The 21,085-nt window shown below is 37.3% G+C and overlaps 2 protein-coding genes across 6 annotated transcripts in view; one reads left to right on the forward strand and one right to left on the reverse strand.

Moving 5' to 3' along the window:
- Window positions 1–10,752, forward strand: PMPCB (peptidase, mitochondrial processing subunit beta). Its single transcript, XM_006181005.2, has 13 exons — window positions 1–159; window positions 1,216–1,356; window positions 2,110–2,196; window positions 2,570–2,699; window positions 4,366–4,564; window positions 4,933–5,012; window positions 7,184–7,296; window positions 8,093–8,236; window positions 9,046–9,206; window positions 10,014–10,099; window positions 10,182–10,270; window positions 10,428–10,503; window positions 10,593–10,752. Exons 1-13 carry the CDS (start codon window positions 46–48, stop codon window positions 10,655–10,657), a joined length of 1,485 nt encoding a protein of 494 aa, XP_006181067.2. The 5' UTR covers window positions 1–45; the 3' UTR covers window positions 10,658–10,752.
- DNAJC2 (DnaJ heat shock protein family (Hsp40) member C2) overlaps window positions 9,200–21,085 on the reverse strand; it is a 26,356-nt gene continuing 14,470 nt past the window's right edge. For 2 of the 5 annotated variants that reach the window (XM_014556103.2, XM_032484170.1), the window contains exons 8-18: window positions 20,711–20,802; window positions 20,512–20,633; window positions 19,940–20,089; window positions 16,832–16,920; window positions 16,687–16,756; window positions 15,065–15,249; window positions 14,228–14,328; window positions 13,996–14,103; window positions 11,277–11,431; window positions 10,962–11,019; window positions 9,201–9,455 (exon numbers count right to left, since the gene is read on the reverse strand). In XM_014556103.2, coding sequence (XP_014411589.2) covers window positions 9,427–9,455; window positions 10,962–11,019; window positions 11,277–11,431; window positions 13,996–14,103; window positions 14,228–14,328; window positions 15,065–15,249; window positions 16,687–16,756; window positions 16,832–16,920; window positions 19,940–20,089; window positions 20,512–20,633; window positions 20,711–20,802 — 1,159 coding nt within the window. In that variant the 3' untranslated portion in view covers window positions 9,201–9,426. Of the gene's footprint in view, window positions 9,456–10,885; window positions 11,020–11,276; window positions 11,432–13,995; window positions 14,104–14,227; window positions 14,329–15,064; window positions 15,250–16,686; window positions 16,757–16,831; window positions 16,921–19,939; window positions 20,090–20,511; window positions 20,634–20,710; window positions 20,803–21,085 lie in introns of those variants that run through there. The other 3 variants (XM_032484171.1, XM_014556104.2, XM_006181006.3) reach the window with 3 other exon arrangements.

Here is a 21,085-nt window from a genome sequence, read left to right on the forward strand (position 1 = left end):
GTCACGACCCCGGAAGCACATCCTTCAAACCTGCCGGAGAGGAGAATGGCGGCGGCGGCGGCCGCGGTTGCGGCCGCTCGATCGCTGCTGTTGCCCGCGGCGCGGCGGCGGCTTTGGGGTTTCACCGAGAGGCTTCTGGTCGGAGGCAGTGCTGGGCGCGTGAGTTTCCCCCTACTTGTCTGGGTTGCCGCGCGGGACCAGGCCAGGCTAGGCCTTTTCTGTCTGACTCCGCGCGGCGACCCTGAGTCAACGGCGCCCGGCCCGGCCACGGACGTCGGCGCCTTACACCCCGAGCGGCGGGTCTGGGCTTCTCATCCGCGAGCCGCGGGGTATCCGGCGGTCGGGGACACTTATCTCTCGCCGGGGCTGGGCTGGCTTTGGTCACCCGCAGCGCGTGATCTGCCAGTGACGTGGTGGAATGACCCTGGTTAGCGGCCCCCTTGCCCAGTTACTCAGGACTCATTATAAAGAGTGCGTGTTGATTACTAAAATCTCAGTGGTGGCAAATTGGGGGAAATTAAGAAATGAGACGGTTACTGCCCATCCAGCCCGAGTTTTGTTTTTGCCTAAAACTGAGCGTCATGAATTCATCCTCAGCTCTACTTCCTGCGAACCCCGAGGTAGCTAAAGGAAAAGGTTGTCTTATGTGGTTTTACCCTGAGGACTCTAGCTTTCTCGAGTTTGTGGGACTTTTAACATACGTATAAAGTAGAAGAAAAACTACGGATGGGCGAATAGTCCAGAGTCAACAAATCAGTCAGCCAGAGTATATCTTGAGTATCTGTCCTTCTTCCTGCCTTTTTCTGCCTTTTTCAAAACTTTTTGCTTTTCTTGAATACTGGAAACCTTAATCATTTCTACGTTATGTATAGGTATTTTTATATTTTCCTTTCGCTTGGCTTTCCCCAACTCTGCTTGTTCCCTTTGTAGTGAATATTAAACATTTCTAGGAGAAGTATTGAAAGCAGCTTCTCCCTGGATAATAATAACTGTTCATTTTCCTTAAGGAAATGGCATGTTTTTAGGCATGTTGTCGGCTTTAGTAGAGTGGTTGGGGAATGTTCCTAACCAGGCAAAGGGGTGGATCCAGTGGAATAATGAAAGTTAAGGAGGAAAGGTACTTTATAGAAAGAATCTCGATAGATTTGGTTTTCTAATCAACATTTCATGTCAGGGTAGTGATGTGTTCTGCTTCTTCCCTTCACCTCCAATCAGTCATTATATCTTGGAGGGAACAGATTGAGAAGTACACAGGCTGCTACACAAGTTGTTCTGAATGTTCCTGAAACACGAGTAACCCGTTTGGAGAACGGACTCAGAGTGGCCTCTGAAGACTCTGGGCTCTCAACGTGCACAGTAAGTAACTTAGGCAACCAGTTTGACCCCTCATTAGGAGACAGCAAATTGTCGGTTTTCATTTAAGCTTTTCAGTTAGTTGGCAGGTGACTGAAAATAGTGGCAGTTATTTTGCCTTGACGGGCGACTCTCACTTGTGAATCTCTTCCTTGATATTTCCATACCTGGTGCATGTGTGCCTTAAGCGTCTACATCCAGTTCTTGTAGCCTCCTGTATAGTGTATTGTTATTAGTGTTGCTAGTAATGAGAGAGGTATCTTGGCTGGACTGTTCTGTGCCAGGTATTTTTTTTTAACATATATTGTCTTATTTGATGTTTAAAATAGTTCTTTTTAGCAGGGATCACACCCATTTTACAACTGAAAAACAAATTCAGAGATGTTAAATGGTTTTGCCCAAGGTGGCACAGCTAATGCGTGACACAGCCAGTATTTGAACCTAGATTTTCTGACAGTCTCTGATGTTCTTTACTTTCCTTGCTAATTGACTGTAGTAACATGTTGGACTAGGAATCTGGGTCCTCAGTGAAGCTGGCAAGTAGGTGTCTGTAACACTCAGCAGTAGCCTGGGTGAACTAATTTCTAAATTAGTTCATAGGAAGATGCTGTCAATTTACTCAAGTCAAGAATACTTGAATGTTAAGACTGGAAAGCATTTGTCAGAAAAGGGAAGGAGAGTGACCCCTACCTCTACCCGATTCCCCCAAAAAGAAATAAAATGGTGTTTTACTTGATTGTTCATTGATGCATTCAGGTTGGGCTCTGGATTGATGCTGGAAGTCGATATGAAAATGAGAAGAATAATGGAACAGCTCACTTTCTGGAGCATATGGCTTTCAAGGCAAGTTACAAGACTTACTACTACTTAAAGAAAATGCATTTTAAAAAGTAAGTACCAAATCTCGTTCTAAAGCAAGGAGAACTACTTCAATAGTATGGCATTTTTAAATTATTATTATTTTTTAATCTTTTTTTTCAGGATAATTATCTGAAATAATTACTAATAATTGCTCTGTAGAGTTGAAACAAGGATTTTCTTTTGGGATGTGAGGGTCATCTGAAAGTATACCACTGTTTCTGAAGCCTGATATACTTTAGAAATCAGATTTGGTCCTTTATGAACATAAGCTTATGTCCTCATATTCATTGTCTGAGGTGTTTAGAATAGATGAGGATTAAAGGAAGATATAATTTTTGTTCCTCCTTTATTGCAGGGCACCAAAAAGAGATCCCAATTAGATCTGGAACTTGAGATTGAAAACATGGGTGCTCATCTCAATGCCTATACCTCCAGAGAGCAGACTGTATATTATGCCAAAGCATTCTCTAAAGATTTGCCAAGAGGTATTGTTATTATATATACGGCAGATTTGTAATTTTCACAGGAGTTCAGAAATAATTTAGTACTGTTTCCATTATGTCTGTTGAGAAAGAGTAACCCCCAGAAATGTGAAAAAATGAACTAAACTCTGGGTGAGGGGGCACCTATTTTTATTATTTTTCTCCATATTTGACAAATGATACCAAATACTTACAGGCTGAAAGACTTGTGCAAACCAGGCCCTGACACTTGATTCAGATATTACTTCCTCCAGCGTCATACCTGTGTAGTGAATCATTTTTAACTTTTTATTATTTTAATTTTACTGCCTACTGTGTTCTGGTTTGGTTTTTTCTCTATCCTGTTATCTGGATTTTTTTTTTCTTTTTCTACAAGCCAGAACAGATTTTATATCTACTAACTGCTGGGTTTTTTGTTTTGTTTTTTAAACAGAACTTACTTGCTTCTTTATAGCACTTGCACATTCTGGTTCCTCATCCTGGAGTGCACTTCTTTCTTACCTTCTTTCCTATCAATTTTATTTTTTCAAAATTTAATTTATTTAAGCTAAAAAAAAAACAAAACCCATTTTCCCAAGGGTCACTTTTAATCCTTTGATAATCACAGGTACCTTGTTTTGGGGTACCTGTCTTTTTCTTCACATGTCAACTGCTCCAGCGCTACTGGACCATCATTTATCAGTGACTTTGCTAATGGTAAGAATCTAGCTAACACTGATCAGATGGATGGGAATAGACACTGGGATTAAGTTAAGTGGGGAAAGATATTTGAGAGGACACTAATCCTCTAAGTGGTTCATTAGGGGCGTATTTTAGATTAGGATTCTTGGCTACTTTATGTAGTAACCTTATTGCTGTGTGTAGTAAATACTTGGGTGATGTGGACTCACTGTACATACCTAGATTTTTTTTTTTTATATATAGTTGATTTACAATGTTGTGTTAGTCTCTGTACAGTATAGTGATTCAGTTATACACACACACACACGTGTGTGTGTGTGTGTGTATTTTTTCATTATGGGTTACTACAAGATACTGAATATAGTTCCCTGTGCTATATAGTAGGAACTTATCTATTTTAAATATAGTAGTTAGTATCTTCAAATCCCAAACTCCCAATTTATCCCTTCTCCCTTTCCCGCTGTTAACCAGAAGTTTATTTTCTATGTGAGTCTGTTTCTGTTTTGTAAATAAGTTCATTTGTGACTTTTTTTTTTCAGATTCCACGTGTGATGTATGGCATTTGTCTTTCTCTTGGCTCACTTCACTTAGTTTGATAATCTCTAGATCCATTCATGTTGCTGCAAATACATACCTATGTGTTCTGACTAGATAACTTTCTATTTTGTAATTTTCATAGATAACAATATAGTCGTGCGTATGTAGATTTCCATGGCATTTTGGAAGTGGTTGTAGGCAGAGTAATTACAGGTGTTGTGGGGACTTCTGGCAAATTTAGGAATTTTCCCCAAGCTGTTTTATACCACAGGAGTTTATATTTTTATTTTAATTTTGTCCTTTTATGTATATCAAATATTTCTTCCCAGTTTAATCATTCAGTCAGTATTGAGTGATGGTCACTATCATGGTTTCTGATGCTAGTTTAATAAATGTTAATAGCAAAAATTAAGATTCTTAGTGTTTCTTCTTATGTTTTATTTTCAATTAGCTGTAGAAATTCTTGCTGATATAATACAGAACAGCACATTGGGAGAAGCAGAGATTGAACGTGAACGTGGAGTGATCCTTAGAGAGATGCAGGAAGTTGAAACCAATTTACAAGAAGTTGTTTTTGATTATCTTCATGCCACAGCTTATCAAAATACTGCACTGGGACGGACAATTTTGGGACCAACTGAAAATATCAAGTAGGTATAATTCTCAGATTTCTTTATGAGAAAAATTTTGAACTGTGAAAATTTCACATTCAAAAAATGTTTCAAAAATAATTTTTTACCCTTGGTAATCTGAATGAAATTGTACTTAACTACGTTTTAGCCCCACCTGACTTGCAGGTGTTTGGCTCAGCTATTTCTGCAATAAACAAGTGGTGGTATTAAATCTTTTTCTTCATATAAAAATGTTGAAATTCTTTGATACTTTTAACATATATCCTATTTCTGACAGCATTTAACTTAGGATATCTTTAAGGTCTAATTTAATATCAGGTATATTATGTGAAGATCTGTGCTTTTAAATTTCCTTTTAATATTGCTCTTCTTACTCTCATTTACAGATCTATAAATCGCAAGGACTTAGTGGATTATATAACCACACATTATAAGGGGCCAAGAATAGTACTTGCTGCTGCAGGAGGTTAGTCGATTTAAATTTCCATGACTCTTTTAAAGACAGAGTGATGTGCTTATCAGTTTGATCCTGTTGGGAGATGTCTTAAGAATTTTTATTTACAGAGCAAATTGTTTAATGTGCTGTAGAAGGGGAATGCAGAGCACTGGAACCAGACTTTTCCTCTGTGTAAAAAGTTTTAATAGGAAAACTTATGGATCCAGTACGTAAGTGTACATACGTAATGGAGTTTACTTGCAAGAAAAGGGCAAATGAGTGAAGTGGGAGATAATGACATTTGGAAGATAGTGTTCTACAGTTTGGGAATCTCTTGAGATTTTAACCTATTTCTTGAGAACCAGCTTCATCCTTGGTCAGGCATGGAATGGGCAGGTTGTTCATTCATTCCTTGATTTGTCCATTCATTTAGCAGATTCACTAATTACTGGGAAGGGGAAGTATGTAGGAGGTCATGAGAATGTTTAATGGGAATTTGAGCTTGAAAGTAGCATCAGGACAAGGCTTCTCTGGGGACATGTTTGAAGCCAGTGAATGAAAGAAAATTCATGTTAGATTCTGCTAGATTTCCTGACAGTCTGAATTTAGGCAAACAGTACATTTTATTGGTTTCTAGTTTTGTTTTTTCCTCTTTTTTTAGGGTATAAAGGGAAGATACATGGAATGTTCTTTTGTGTAAATTTAATTCTTTTCTCTTTAGAAATGACAATAAATTGAAATTCTAGTTGCCCTGGGTAGACTTTGAGCTCATTACTTGAGAATAATGGAGAAGGTGAAAATGAGGGTTAAGCATGTCAAACATGTTATTGTGGCTCTCAGCTCAGTCATGTTACCTTTGTATGGCAGACAGCGTGCTCTGAAATTCTCTTGACTTAGTAACATTATTTCTAAAATGGCTGGTCCTGACTGGGCTTCAACATTTGAAACTGCCTTGGAAATAGGAAGACTGTTAGATGATGCCTCAACTACGAAGCTGTCTGGGATGTCTCTGCCGTTGTTGGTGGCATATGGACACAGCGAGTTTTATCATAGCTCATGGGTTCATCTGGACATCACCAGAGTTGGGACATCTTACAATTAATTGATAGCCTTAGATTAATTAGTATTTTGTCTTATTGGTACATAAGTGATGATGTGTCTTATAAACTGTGGCATCTTAAATCAGTAAAATAGGCCAGATCTAGCTTCATTTAAAAAAAAATTGGGGCTCCACTGCCTTTTGGGCAGAAGTAGAGGTCATGTTGGAGCAAGGGCTGAGTATCTGGAACATCTAAGCAGGAGGGCGATTGGTGAAGGTAGCAAGACAGTGGAAGTGGTTTTCAGGTGCTGAGAACTGTGTGTTTGTTCATAGTTTTTCACTCTGCTTGTCCTCTTGTACCACCAGGGTCTTCCTATTGTTTTTGTCACCCTCTGGATTGATATCCAAGGTGGCTCCCTTACATAGTGATTATGGAAACAACATACAATCATTTACTGTCTTATTTTAGTCCACAGATTCGTTTGGAAAATATGGGTGTAAGTTGTGCTTTTATATTCCAATGGAACATCTCATTCAAAAAAAAATCTTGTGGTGATATTTAAGGCACTTGTACATGCCAAAATTCATCTTTTAAGTTGTGTAAGAATCTTTCACTGACTGAATCTGTTTGGGTCCCTCTTTGGATAGTAAGGGATATAGAATCTAATTCTTAAGTTTTGGGTGGCAAATAGTGTTTGGGTAGCTATAGATTTATTCAGAAATTTATATGAAGTTATTTTGTTCTGAATTCTGATACAAGATACGCTTCATTCTCTTTGCTGTATAGAGCCCATATTCTTTTCTACTTTAAAAGAAATTAATTGAAAAGTGACTTTTTGCCAGTTTGCATTCTAGGACTTTTACTATAATGATTTTGTATGAAAAAATGGTATTTTCAAGCTATCTTATTCTTCTCTGTGAATCCATCGGTGTGCTGACACAAACTGATATAATGAGAAAGCTGTGCAACCCTCATCCTTGAAACACCAGGGAAAAAGTATGCTGTGTGAGCTTCCTCTTCAGTGGCTCTGAGGGCAGGCAGGCCGTGTGTAACTGGTATCGCATTATACCAGCTGAGCTCGTAAACCAAAGTACTTGCAGTTTGCTGTGTGCTCTACATTGTGCTTCTACGAGATATATGAAGTATTTTCCTTCAATTTAGGAGTTTCCCATGATGAACTGCTTGAGTTAGCAAAGTTTCATTTTGGTGACTCTTTGTCCACACACCAAGGAGAAATACCAGCTCTGCCTCCCTGCAAGTTCACAGGAAGTGAGGTAGGACAAACCTCCTTAGCTAGTATTTAACCCTTTGGGTTTCTCGTGTTTTATGTATGAATGAGTGTACAAAATGTGCACGTCTAACAGAAGCAAAATATTAGAAACCAAAGGCTTAAACTGAGGACAGACTCAACTGCTTTGTACTCCTTCCTGTTCCATATATTTAACCACCTGTTTTTCTTTTCTAAGTAAGGCTTTTAAGGCCAGTATTACAATTTGGTCTTTTTGTGCTTTTTTCATTGACACTATGCCCAGCTTTCTGTTGTAAGGTATAAAAGTAATCTTTTAAAAACACCCCAGCTAAGTTCAGTAGGGGGTAGTGATTAAAGCCAGAACTTGTAGAAAATCTGCTACTTGTCAGCTGTATCTTTAAGCCTCATTAGGGATGGTGCTTATAGAGTAGTATGTGGAAGGAAGTTTGATGCTGGCAGTTGCATAGGACTGTAGCACTGGCAGTTCAGAAATAAACCTGTTATGTCAAGACTAGCTTAAGTTTAAGTAGAAAAATTCAGACTGACAAAAGAGTATTTCTGCCAGTGAAATAATGCAGTCCTTTTTGACCAGGTAATTATCTGATTGCTGTGTCTGTACTACTTCAATTGGAGATTTTTTTGGTGAAATTCTTCTACATTAGACAATACAATGTAATGAGGCATCATGTTTAAAAAACAAAAAGAGAATCATAGTGAGCATTTTAACTTTGCAATTAATGGGACTGGTGAATTTGTTTCTTGTTAAGTATGTCATACAGTGGTGATCTTACCTAGAGCTCTGTATTCTTTATCTTACCTAGATTCGAGTGAGAGATGACAAGATGCCTTTGGCACACCTTGCAATAGCTGTTGAAGCTGTTGGTTGGGCCCATCCAGATACAATCTGTCTCATGGTTGCAAACACACTGATTGGCAACTGGGATCGCTCTTTTGGAGGAGGAATGGTAAGTGATTTTAAAAGTAATTGTCCATAACAAATGAGAAGATAGGACTCTACTATGAATTTTGATTTAAAATATAAACTGATCCTGGATTGCATCTTGGGCAAGGAAAAAAATTTTTTTGATCATATTGGCAAAATTTGAGTAAGAGTAGATAAATTCATTAATAGTACTATATCAAAGTTAATATCCTAATTGTACTGAGATTAATTTCCTTGTTTTTTTCAGAAGTGCATGCTAAAAATAGGGATAAAAAGCATATCCACATCATACTGTCAAACAGTTGAAAAATATGTGAAATGATAAAGCAAAAAAAGTGGTAAAATAACAGTCGTTAAGGAATTTGAAAAAAGGGACTTTTGTACTAATTTTGTTAGCTATCCTGTACATCTGAAATTACTTTAGAATATGTATATATATACTTGTACTCAAAGATTTTGAAAAAATACATTTCTTATAAGTATCTTAGGCTTCACATGCATTATAATTTCAAGTCTTTAAGCAAACAGCCAAAAGCCCTACAAATTAGGTTGATAATACTAATGTATTATTTTAGAAGTGGGTACAGCTACTATATTAATTCAAGGATTCACTATTTTAACATTATGAATTTCTCTGGAAATGATGCATTGGGCTGCTGAAATAACTATAATTCTTGGTTTCACTGAATTTTAGCTTTATTATTGAGATATTGCTGGATAAAACTGAGATACTCAGCTTAGAGCAGTCACTATTTTCACATATTTTTTTTCTTTCTGGTAACGTGGACCTGTATGTCTACAGTTCTCTTGGACAATTTTCTTTCCCTACAGAATTTATCCAGCAAGCTGGCCCAGCTCACCTGTCATGGCAACCTCTGCCATAGCTTCCAGTCTTTCAACACTTCCTACACAGATACAGGATTATGGGGAATCTATATGGTTTGTGAACCAGCCACTGTAGCAGACATGCTGTTTGTTGTTCAGAAAGAATGGTAAGAAAATAGCTTAAATCTTGCTTAGAATTCACCTTTTAGACTAGTTCTCTTTACACTGTTGATGGTGGTTATTTTTTATGGTGGTGTTAGTTAGCATTTTATCAAAAGACTAAACCAGTAGCAGTTGTTGCCATGTTTTTAAAGATCACAGATGTTTAAACACCAACTTGAATTTTAGAAAATAACTTTAAAAGTTACCTGGCTTGGAAAGGCCATGTTACGAAAATGAATCTGAAGTTGCCATTGCTAAAAGAAAAAAATGTGGTGTTTTAGTCAAAACTAGTAAGGTACAGAGGCAGAAAAGCCCATGGCTTCTTGGAAAGCTTTTATTTAGCTCTGATCCCTTTCCTACACCATTCTTAAATGGCTTACATCTCCCTAAATCTACTCAGGGTGTTATTATCCATTTAATTATTAGGTTTAAGTTAGACTCAACTGGATTCTTTTCAGAAACCAGTGACCGACCCACTGAACTATATCCTAGCAAGTCAGATCCTAACAGATGGGGTTTGTGAATTCTCAAAATACAGCATTTCTCAAAGTATCTTTATATTCTGTCTCTGCTAACCATTTGTTTTCAAGAAATTAGCAATCCCAAGGAAATAATCAGTAATATTTTAGCTTTTGCTTAACTGTTGAGATCATTAGTAATTTCAACTTTTTACTAAATTAAAATCATAATCACTTGTACATTGTGGTATAGTACGTAGAATACAGCATCCTTTTTTTCTTTAGGCCATTAGCTCCTAAAACACATAACATTTTCAAACTACTTGACATTTGATTTTTCCAAATGATTTTTAGGATGCGACTGTGTACCAGTGTCACTGAAAGTGAAGTTGCACGAGCCAAAAATCTTCTGAAAACAAACATGTTGCTGCAGCTTGATGGTAAAAGGATAAGGACGTAAGTCCTATTTTCATTTGGTTACTCTATGTTCCAGTACTTAGTTTTCCCTTCATTTTAAAACAGGTTCCACCCCCATCTGCGAAGATATTGGTAGGCAGATGTTATGCTATAATAGAAGAATTCCCATCCCTGAGCTTGAAGCAAGAATTGATGTAAGTAGTCCTTAGACACTACTGGGTCTTGAGTGAAATGATCCATGTTACAAAAGCTGAAAATATGTATCTTGCTTTATAGCACTAAAACATTTCAGGTATAGATTATCTGTACTACCACAAAAAGCTCTGAATGCTTCTGTCTTCTCTCTCTCAGGCTATAAATGCTGAGACAATTCGAGAAGTGTGTACCAAATATATTTATGATAAGAGTCCAGCTGTTGCTGCTGTTGGTAAGCCTGGCTCCATTTCCCCTGTGCAGAAAGTTAGCTAAGTACTTTTCTTCTCTTCAGTTTTAACTGTCTTTTCTTTTAATCCTTAGGTCCCATTGAGCAGCTACCAGATTTTAACCAGATTCGCAGTAACATGTGCTGGCTTCGTGATTAAAATGCTTCTAATAAAAATATTTTGAACATATATACTTATAAGACTTACCAGAGACCTGCGAGTCCTACAAAAAAAAAAAATGAACATATATACTAGTAAATATGAAATACTGTGTCAAACTTTGAAAGGATAAGACCACCATGTTGAATGGTAGATCTTTGTGCTCTAAAAAATTATATTGGAACAACACACTTATTCAAATTATCACTATAATTTTAAGAATGAACATTTGTACAGTATTTTCAGTTTTATTATAAAAATGCACACACAACAAAGACTGTCGTGAGTCATTTCTTGGCTCTACCTGCATTCAGCACTTGCTCTTGAGCAGCTTTCTTGGCTTTTACCATCTCCACAAGCTCCTATGAAGGGAGAAAGATGCTATTTAAACTAAGAAGTTGTCAGAATTTGTAGACATTTCTAATGTTTGGTAGAAATATACAAAACATTCAAATTGGATACATCTGTACTGAAAAGCATGATTTTTACTAACTGCTCAAGCTAGAAAATTTCTAAGGTTGGTCATTTCTTTCTAATACTGGTCCACGACTACTGTGGTATTGAGATAAGCACAAAAACGTAACTTAAAGATAATGGAATGTATGAACTAAACTATCACCTTATATCGTTTCATGCAGTCCTTCTTTGTCCTGCCAGGCACTGCTTCTGCTATTTTTTCCCATCTTTCAGGTGTATTTACTGGGTATGTTTTCAAAGCTTGTTCCAAAAGCTTCTGTTCTTCTGTTGTCCAAGGGGTGAAATCTGTGCATGGACCTGTTTAAGAAAAAATTTTACTTGAAAAATTTTATCATAGTTGATAGAAAACTGTCTTGGAACACCTTCCCAGATGAGTCTTTTGGTGCACAGGTATCTTGGTAAGTGCCCATTTGAATCTGTGATACGTAATTTTGAACAGACTTTGAGATTAGACAAACATACATACCTCTAAGTATTAATGAGGGAAAAAACTTTAGATAGCTCACATCCCAGAAAAATATCTCAGACTTTTAAGCACAAAAGGAAATACATGCCTTATATTACTGGTCTCTCACAACCTAAGGTTATACTCACCAGATTTTAAAAAATCAGTTTTAAATTATACAGTTGGACTGTTGGATTCAAAAACACAATCACGAGTCATTTAAAATTTCTGATAAATCTAGTTCCATATAGGATAGGGAAAAGAGCTACTTCCCAGTTACAAAACTTTTAGCTGGATGAGACCCTGCAAAGCATTCTTGTTTTACACTGGAAGAAATAAGTCTAACAAAAAAGCCAAGTGTCTAAGGTTTTAAAATACTCTATAGGGAAGATGAGATCAGATTCCATGTTCCAATGTGGCATTGTCATCACATCCAGTAAAACCTTGCAGAACCTAAGCTATGCACCTCTACTAAACCAAACCTTTTATGTTTGACAGAACACCATATACACATATCAGAAACAAACATTATCAGAAACACATATTCCTTCCTAAGGATGTAAGTAGTACACGTTAAAAGAAATTAAAAAGCTGATTTGGTTACTCTCAGTGAGTGGACTACTGACAGCTTAGTTAAATATTTCAGACCACGCAGTAACGGCTCAGTGGCACCTTTCCTGCCAGTAGTCAGACCACCACCTGAAGTTGTATCCTGTGAGAGGGCAGAGTGAAGCCTGGAAATCTAAGTTACTTCCCAATTAAAAACACACTAACACATACAGTAAACAAGTTAAAAAATAACACACCTCAAAACAAGGCAGAGAACTTGTATTTGAAGACAGATTAGAAGCTTTTTCTGAAGTCAGCTTTTAAATTCCAGGAAGCCCTTAGTGCAATTTCCTTTTATTGGTCTGAAGCCCCATTTAACACCATACAATTCATTCATTTTCTCTCTCTTGGAAAAAAGATGGAACTGACATGTAATTATATCTGTTCTCCAATTATTTCACAATATCAAAAGGAATGAAACGTGAAGTAAGTTTCTATGAGAAATTGCTATTCCAAAAAATGGTGCCAGCTTGCTGTTTCCTGGTACAATTGAAGGGAGAAGGGCCTGTTCATTAAATTCATGAAAGGTAAAGGTGTCAGGCCTGGCACCATACCACTGCCAATCATTCCTGCCCCAACAGGGTCACCGTCTCCCAGAGAGACAGCTGGCTGCGGCACAGCCGTCGGTGCCTGCCTCCAGTGTGGAAACAAGTCCCACAAGAAAGGGCTGAGGGTACATACTGCAGTAATACCTGAACGTGGCTGAGTCTTGTGGAGAGCATAAGGGAGCAGGAGAACTACCCTTGAGAAGTGCTCTCCAGGTGTTCTGAAACTCTACTTTGTTACTTTTCTTTCTTAAAAGAGCCAAAAATAATGCCCAGCCTAGACAAAAGTCACCCATCCCTGATTTTGCAATCTGCAAATGCAGAATAACTTTTTTCTCTTTATAGAGCATTCTAAGTCTCTTCTAATATTTTCAAATTGGAAATTTGGGATAATACACCAGACTAAGAATACAGGAAAAGTGGGACTTAAGAAGACAGGAACAGGTTATCATGAAGAGTCAAGACCAGTAGTTAATCCCAAACATACATTTGGCCCTGTCATCTGGAAAGCACATCCAAGACTAGCTGAGTTTAAGGGAGAAAGAATTGGAGGTTCACAAACGCATAAAGTGAAAGAGAACTTTTTGAAACTTTTGTCAGCAACTCAAGGAAAAAAAAAGTCACATCCCAAACACATATATATATATATATATATATATATATGAACAAAAATTCCACACATATCCATAATGCTCACTGATATTTTAATTTTTGAAATAATTTCAAAAGAATATAAAGAATCTGTATATTCTACCCAGATTCCCCAAATGTGAACATTTTCTCATACTTGCTTATTCTTCTCTATGTATATATACAGACACAATTTGTTCTAAACCATGTAAACATGATGCTCCTTTGCTTTTAAATCAGTGTTTTTCCTTAAAAACAAGGGCATATTCTTATATACAGTGTATTTTTCAAAGTCAGGAAATTAACTTTGGTTAAAAAAAACCTATTATCTAGTTTATAGGCTTTATTCAAATTTCAACTGTCCCAATATCCTTTAATACTGATTAGGAAAATCTGGTGACCAAAACAAATAGTCCCCGCCCCCGTCTTATGAAATCTGAAACAGAAGAACTGCAATTCTCAGTGGAGGTGAAGTAAATCTGACTGTCCTGAAGATGCCTGCTTTACACTTACAGTCTCCTAAACACTATTTCCCAATCGTTCTGAATGTAGACCCTAGATCTTATATATCCTCACATAGTATAGATACATGGCCAGCATTTTCTAGTCATAGAAAAACAAACTTTCATTACCTTCAAATCGTTCTGAAGGTGTTGCATTGTCTGCTTGAGACACCACTCCATGTTCTTTTTTAAATTTATCAAAAGCCTTTTTGTTTATATCATCTTTTTGATGAGGGTCTGAGAAATCAAAACATTTTAATATAATACAGATCATCTCATTTAGTCTCATTAAACTGCAAAGATTATTTTTAAAATACATATTCAAGGTAGCTAAGAAACTGACTTGACAAAACTAACTTACCAAGTTTTTGAAGACTCTTTGCTTTGCCAATAACATCTTTGGCGGTTCTCTTAACTCCAGAAGAAGAATGTATGTTCATGTAATTAGCAATAACTTCCCATCTAGAGCAAATGACACAATAATGGGGGGTGGGGTGGAATAAACCAACAGAAAGGTTAGCTATAACATCTATAAAATTAGTTCTAAGTTGGTGGTCTAATTACTACTATTGCCTGGACTATGGTTTTTGTTTTTCATATGTTTAAATCAACTGTTTATAACCTTATTTTTAAGTCTGTACAAAACCTTACATATTTCTGTGTAAAAATCAACAAATAAAATCACACATTTGTGTATACTGCTATTTGGACACAAACTTAAGGAGGTAAGTCATTCTGAAAACAGAGCCTTAGTTTCCTCATCTGTACAATGAGGAAAACTGGATCTCTAAGGCTTCTGAGTTCTCAGACTGTGCAGTAAGCTCCAGTTTGAGGTAGAAAACAATGAAGGAGGACTAAGACTGAAAGAGAAACTACAGAACACAAAATCTAGTCCCTAGTATAAACCATGAGGGAATAAGCCAGCATGACAGTCAAGGTTTAGATCTCATGGTCCTTAATTTCCGAGACACTGATGACATCCTGCTGTGTGCATGGGTACACAACGTATGTTGGTGTACGCTGATAAGACTAGCAGTGCAAAATGCACTCCATTTTTCACACTTTCCAACGTGGCACAGAATTTAGAGTCAAACCTATCTCTGCAAGTTTCTGCTGTAACCAGTGCTACCTGGATGCTTGTCTGCGTTATCCCGAGGCTCCAGTATGTGTTGAAGAAATGTTTCACTAAAACCAGTACCTTGAATTTGTTCCAGCAGGGAAGAGGTTCACAGCTTTAATGAGTAATTGCAGATCATCTTCTGACCAATGTTTACTGCCATTTCCACCTCCACCAGTTGATTTCTCTGCATTCTTAGATGCTTGTCGCATACGAGCCTCAGCTTCCTCTTTCTCTTTTCTAATTTGCTCATTTATTTCTTCTATCTACACAAATACCACAGGTAAGTCAAGGACGTAAAGCATTTTGCTACCCTACACTCCCTTTATGGATAGGGCTCTGGTTCTCCACCATCTACCTCATCTGGACAAGGACCTACACTCCTCCCAGGCCAACCCCAAAACCAGAAATCAGCTTTTTCACTTGGGCTTTTCCTTACTCTTCTGCTTGAGGAACCAAGAACCATCCTTGGCCTGACCTACCCTGTGTTCCTATCATGTGATTTGTATCTGCCTTGGACACTACTTGTCAAGTCTATAGTCAGTGGGTTATTCACCCACAAAAGGCCGTTTAAAAGCTCATACCTACTCTTTCGCAGTTTAGGTGACTTATTCTCTACAAAAAGGTTAAAAGCACAGCAAAGTGGCCTGTTTTATCTTTAAGTTCTATCCTTTACAGTCACTTTCAGTGGGGGAAAAAAACCTTTACTTGACGCTGTTGCTTCGGTCAGATGCTATCCTGGAGTCACCTGACTCATTTCCCCACTTCAATCCCTAAGAACCAGTCACCAAGTCCCAAAGATTTCAATGATTCCCATCATCACTCATGGTCCAAGTCTTTCCAGTGAGATTCTTATACTAGTCATTTTTACCTATCCAATGCACCCTGCCTGCAAATTCCAGATAACAGTACAATGTTAACCCTGTGCTACTCAAAGGTCTGCCATAATGGAAACTAGTCATCATGGTATTAAAAACCTGCTAATTGGGCTCTACTCTTCCTAACCAACTTCATCTCCCGCTTCTCCCCGTAACTTTCTACTCCTACCTGTATTTTATGGTTCATGCTGTTTCTGATCTTCATTTTAACACTGTCCTTCCTTCAAAACTGGCTCAAACCCTTCACTGAGCCTTCCCCTGCCGCTCCCACCTGGTGTTGGCACTTCCTGTCTAACCTATAGCATTGACTGGGGGCCCTCCATCTTTGGTCCTTAGGCACTTTCTCTTTAGATAACTATTCCTGAACTCTTCTGTGGCAGCAATAGCATTAGGTATTTCTCCAGATCACCTGGGCACAGTGATTTATATAGTAGGTACTAACACTTGTTGCACTGAATTGAATTTCTGGGCCTGTTTCCTCATCTGTTAAATAAAAGGTGTAGACTAGACAGAATAAAAATCTCTTCTGGTTCTAAATGTTATCTTACAAAAATTGCTCAAGGAAAAGCCAACAGTTATTTTTTTCCAACGATCACTTTGAAAAAACTATGATTAAGGTGCTAGACACCACAAATCAAACTATATATGGTAACAACAATATACAAATAAATCCAATTTAAATGAACACAAGTAGAAATGAGACGTTCTTTGCCCTTGGAGTGCCTTGCTTGTTAGACGGGGAAGTACTGAGGAGAAAGCCTAGCTCCCGCAGCTGGAAGTGCTAAGTGCTAAATGCCGTCAGAAGTGACTGTGTTCTTCAATTACCTGTTTTTCCAGAGCAGCCTTTCCTACTTCTTTTGTAGATGATGTGAGTGTTTCATTCAAGCACTGCAAGCTTAAAGGAAGAAAAAGGAATGAGACTTTATCCTAAGCCCAAGAGGAGACTTCATCAGCAGCTATATAGTCATACCTTGCTAGTTCAAGCCGATCACAAAGTTTTTCCACTTCTTCCATCATTTTAACACGTTCTGCCTCATTATCAGAAAAGTGATTCCAGGTCTAGAAGTATAAACACAAACACTTTCATCTTGTATCTGCTGGCACTCAAGAATACACCCATAAACACAATTATAAATTGAGGTGAATGTACTGGTCTTCTGACCACCACCAACCATATTCCCAGGGCACCGCCCAGGGCTCTCCCTGGCCAGCCAGCAGTAACAAGACATTACCAAATGGGTGGAAGAGCGAAACAGAAACAAGGTGATGGTGCAGAAGACCTTTGGATTTTATAAAAGGATGACTCCTTATAGAACCCTACAGAATCAAGAAATTCTGTATAAAGACAAGTTAAAATCCCTTTGTTAGGCTGCCTGTTCTATCTAGTATGTGTCAAACTATAAAATTTACTGGAGATTTTAAATGTGAAATTAAAGAAAAAGATAGTGTGCTAAGGAATAGGAAGTATTAGTTAAAAACTGTCAACTAAAGATTAGGCTTAGAATGGAACATCGTGATGTACCTGGATGGACAAGAACTGGAAAGTATTTCTCATGCTTTCTTAAGCTGCTGCTGACACTTAGATCTCCCAGTCTTCACTTTTCTTTGTTTCCATAATCCATGCAATCTGGCGCTAAGGTTCCAATGCTTCTTTCACTGTTGACACTTTCCCAGGCTTCCAAAAGCATTACTGATTTTCTTCCTACCTGTCCAGGTCACTCCCATCAGTACCTTAAGTACTGGTGTGGCGAGGGTCCCATCTCCATCCTCCTTACTCTCTTCCTGGGGGATCTCATCTACTTACATGGTTCCTAGCGCCAACGAGATGTGGGTGACTGTGATGATCCCACTCCTTAACTCCAGACTTACACACCAAAATCACCTACTTCATTCGAGTGTCTCAATGTGCTCAATATGACCTAAAGTGAAATCAATTTTCCCAAGTCTTTTCCTCTTTGTTTTCTATTTCATTGAATAATACCATGCAAGTAATCCATGCAGGAAGCCAGGAGATGTATTAACCCTTACTCCTCCTCTTCTACCTCCAACATACAATCAATACCCAAAAGGCAGCAGCCTATCCTACCTCCGTAATACAGGTTCATTCTACCTACTTTCTTCAATTCCCACCATATCTACTAGCTCAAGACCTATGCTCTCATCTGGATTATGGCAAAAGACCCTTCTTTGTCTCTAGTGTTCTCTCAGCATCCTGAACAAAACTGACTCAGGATCAGATTTAAACTAGCAAGGCATACAGTGTCCTTCAAGAACTGGCCCTCCTTACCTCTTCAGCTGCCTCTGGCTCATTAAACCTCACTTTTCCAGATCTCTGCACTCTCTCAGCGATCCTTGATCTTTCTCATCTTTAATCCTGGACACATACTGCTTCACCTGCCTAAATCCTACTAGAGCCACAAAGCCTTCCTTGAACACATTTTTGGTACCTTCCCGTCCTAGTTCTCATCTTAAAGTCTTTCCATTGCCTGTTTACTTGTCATTCTCCATCATTAACCAGTGTATTCCTTGAAGGCAAGCACTGTCGTCATTATACCCAGATCGATTATAACTGCTTGGCTCACAGCAAGTGCTCATCTAAATATTTGATGAATGAATAAATGAACTTATGCTGGAAAGGAACAATAAAGTTATCAAAGGCCAGCACTTTTACTCTCATTTACACACCATCTCTAAAAATTATTCAGGTTTTTGACTCCCTAACTGACCTTTCTGAGTTTTTGATTCAGTTTTCATTATGCCAAATGTAACAAGTACTACATGTGAACGATCTCATTTAACCTTCACAACTCTAGTACTAGGTATTACTTCCACTACTGTATAGGTGAGAAAATTGACGCACAAATGGGTTGCAGTAACCTCCTGAGGACCATAGCCAGGACACGGGAAGTGGAGAATGACTTCAAATCTGGGCAGCTAGCCCTGAGCCCATACTCTCAAACCACTATGATATACTGCATTCTTTTCAAAATAATTTTCTAGGTGAAACGTGAGGGAAATATTTCATCTTTTTCCTATTTAGATTTTCCTCTTACCAAAAGCCTGAAGAGATATTCTGTGCTTGTATTTTTATGAAAACTTTTTCAAAGCCTGCTGATGGGGCAGGTTAATTTCAATTCTATTTACTGAAAATTTAGGATGGCATATATTAGAATATACATACGAGTATCTAGAGCCTCTGGACAGCCACATGACAGAGAAGCTTTCTATAAACAGTAAGTATTTACATACTTGCTGAATTTGACTACAATGGTATAGCACACAATACTTTGTGGCAATCTCTACTGCAGCTTGGAATTCCATTAATTTATTCATTCAATGCTATTTGATATGGAGCAGTACTAGCCTCTAACTTTACCAGTTTAAAATGTAAAACCATCTCTTGGACAAAGCTACATTTGAAAACTCTTGGGGTTTTTTAAACAATATTTTTTAGTGAAAACTGTATTTGAATGCAAACAACCAGTACTCAACCAAATGATACACCTTTATTTAGTTAAAAATGAAAGTTTTTAGATCCTTAAAAACCCAAGTTTAACTTCTAAAAGAACTTTTTCTAAGATAAAAATTAATTTTACATCATTAAGGAAGCAATAAGCCCAAATCAAACTGTGGCACATTCTCAGTACAAATGATCTGATTTCTCCAACAAAGAGAGGTGGCGGGGGAAGTGGGGGAGATGGTGATGGAAGGGGGCCTGCAAAAGACACAGTTAGGAGATACACAATCAAAGCCTTTGTGTTGATCTTATTCAGACCCTAATTTGAATAAACTAACTATAAGAAGATGCTGCTGACATAATCAAGGAGACTAAATATGGAATAAGTCTTAGAATAGTAAGCAACTCTTCTTTAGGTTTGAAAATGGCAAGATGGTTTAAAAAAAAGTTGCACAATGAATAAGCACGTGTAAAATTTTTAAAAAGTGAATTAAAAAACATTTATGTTGAGATAAAATGTGTACCATAATTTAACTATATTTCCATAATATAGAAATATTTTGCACCCTAATCAGCAACTTGATTTACTTGTATGTAGTGCCTGTTCACAGTCTGACGTACCTTGCATGAGTTTCGAAGTTTTTGCCTTTCCTTCTTAATGGCTTTTTTCTGGATGTCTTTTTCCTTCTTTGCCAATAAGGCTTGTTGTCTAACTTCCTCTTCTTCCTTCTCTTTTGCTAACCGAGCAGCTTCTAATTCAGCTTGCCTTTGCTTTAATAACAGGGGATAAAGTCATTTTAGTAAGAAAATTAGAATTCCTAAAAGCTCTATAATCTTATTCAAAAAATACAATCTTTTAATAACACATTAAAATAAAGATAAACATCAACTTATCAAAGACTGAAGGCTGAACTGGAAAAAGCAGATGGTAAAGTTCTAAAAAATTTTATTAGAGAAGTAAAATAGACATATTAGAAATAAGAACAGTATTAAAGAAATTTACATGACATCGTGTTTTTGCTCAATAAGAATTTGCTGGTAAGGAAGATCCTTCCATCAATTGTACCAAAAGTCATGATTCATTCATAGCAGCACCTAATTCTCTACTGCCAGATTACAGTATTTAAAACACATTTGAAGATTGAAGATTTTTATGAACATTTGAAGTCCAACTTCATCAAATGTCATCTTACTTTTTCTTTAGCTTCTTGCTCCTTTCGTTTTGCCTCAGCTTTTGCTTTCTTTTCTGCTTCTTTCTTGGCTTTTTCTTCTTCTTTAAACTTTTTTATCCTTGGATCACAGCTATATGCATTATCTATCAGAAAAAAAAGGTAATCTCTTGAATTTATGACATTTAATTAATAAATGTTAAAAACCATCAATTATACTTACCAACTAATGTCCTTATTCTGTTCATTTCTTCTTTTTTCCTCTGTGCCCTAGTTGCTCTGTTTTGCTTTTCAATCCACCTCCTTTCGTCACGACTACAAAATAGAAAATATTGGAAACAAACTATTATTTATAGATGGTATGGAAGGAAAATACAATACTTTATAAATTTATATGCAAATTATGTCTGAAAGGTTAAAGTGCTGTGTCATTATTAACGTTAGTTAAAGGGTAATAGTATCTAGTATTAATTTTGGTTAATTTTTGGTAACATTCATGTCAAAAGAATTTCCCTACACACACAGGGAAAATGAAAAATAAAACTTGTTAGGCAACTAGAAGATAAAATATTTGCTGAACTGAGGTCTTTTTGACAAT

Source organism: Camelus ferus, chromosome 7, assembly GCF_009834535.1.
Source record: "Camelus ferus isolate YT-003-E chromosome 7, BCGSAC_Cfer_1.0, whole genome shotgun sequence".
NCBI lineage: Eukaryota > Metazoa > Chordata > Mammalia > Artiodactyla > Camelidae > Camelus > Camelus ferus.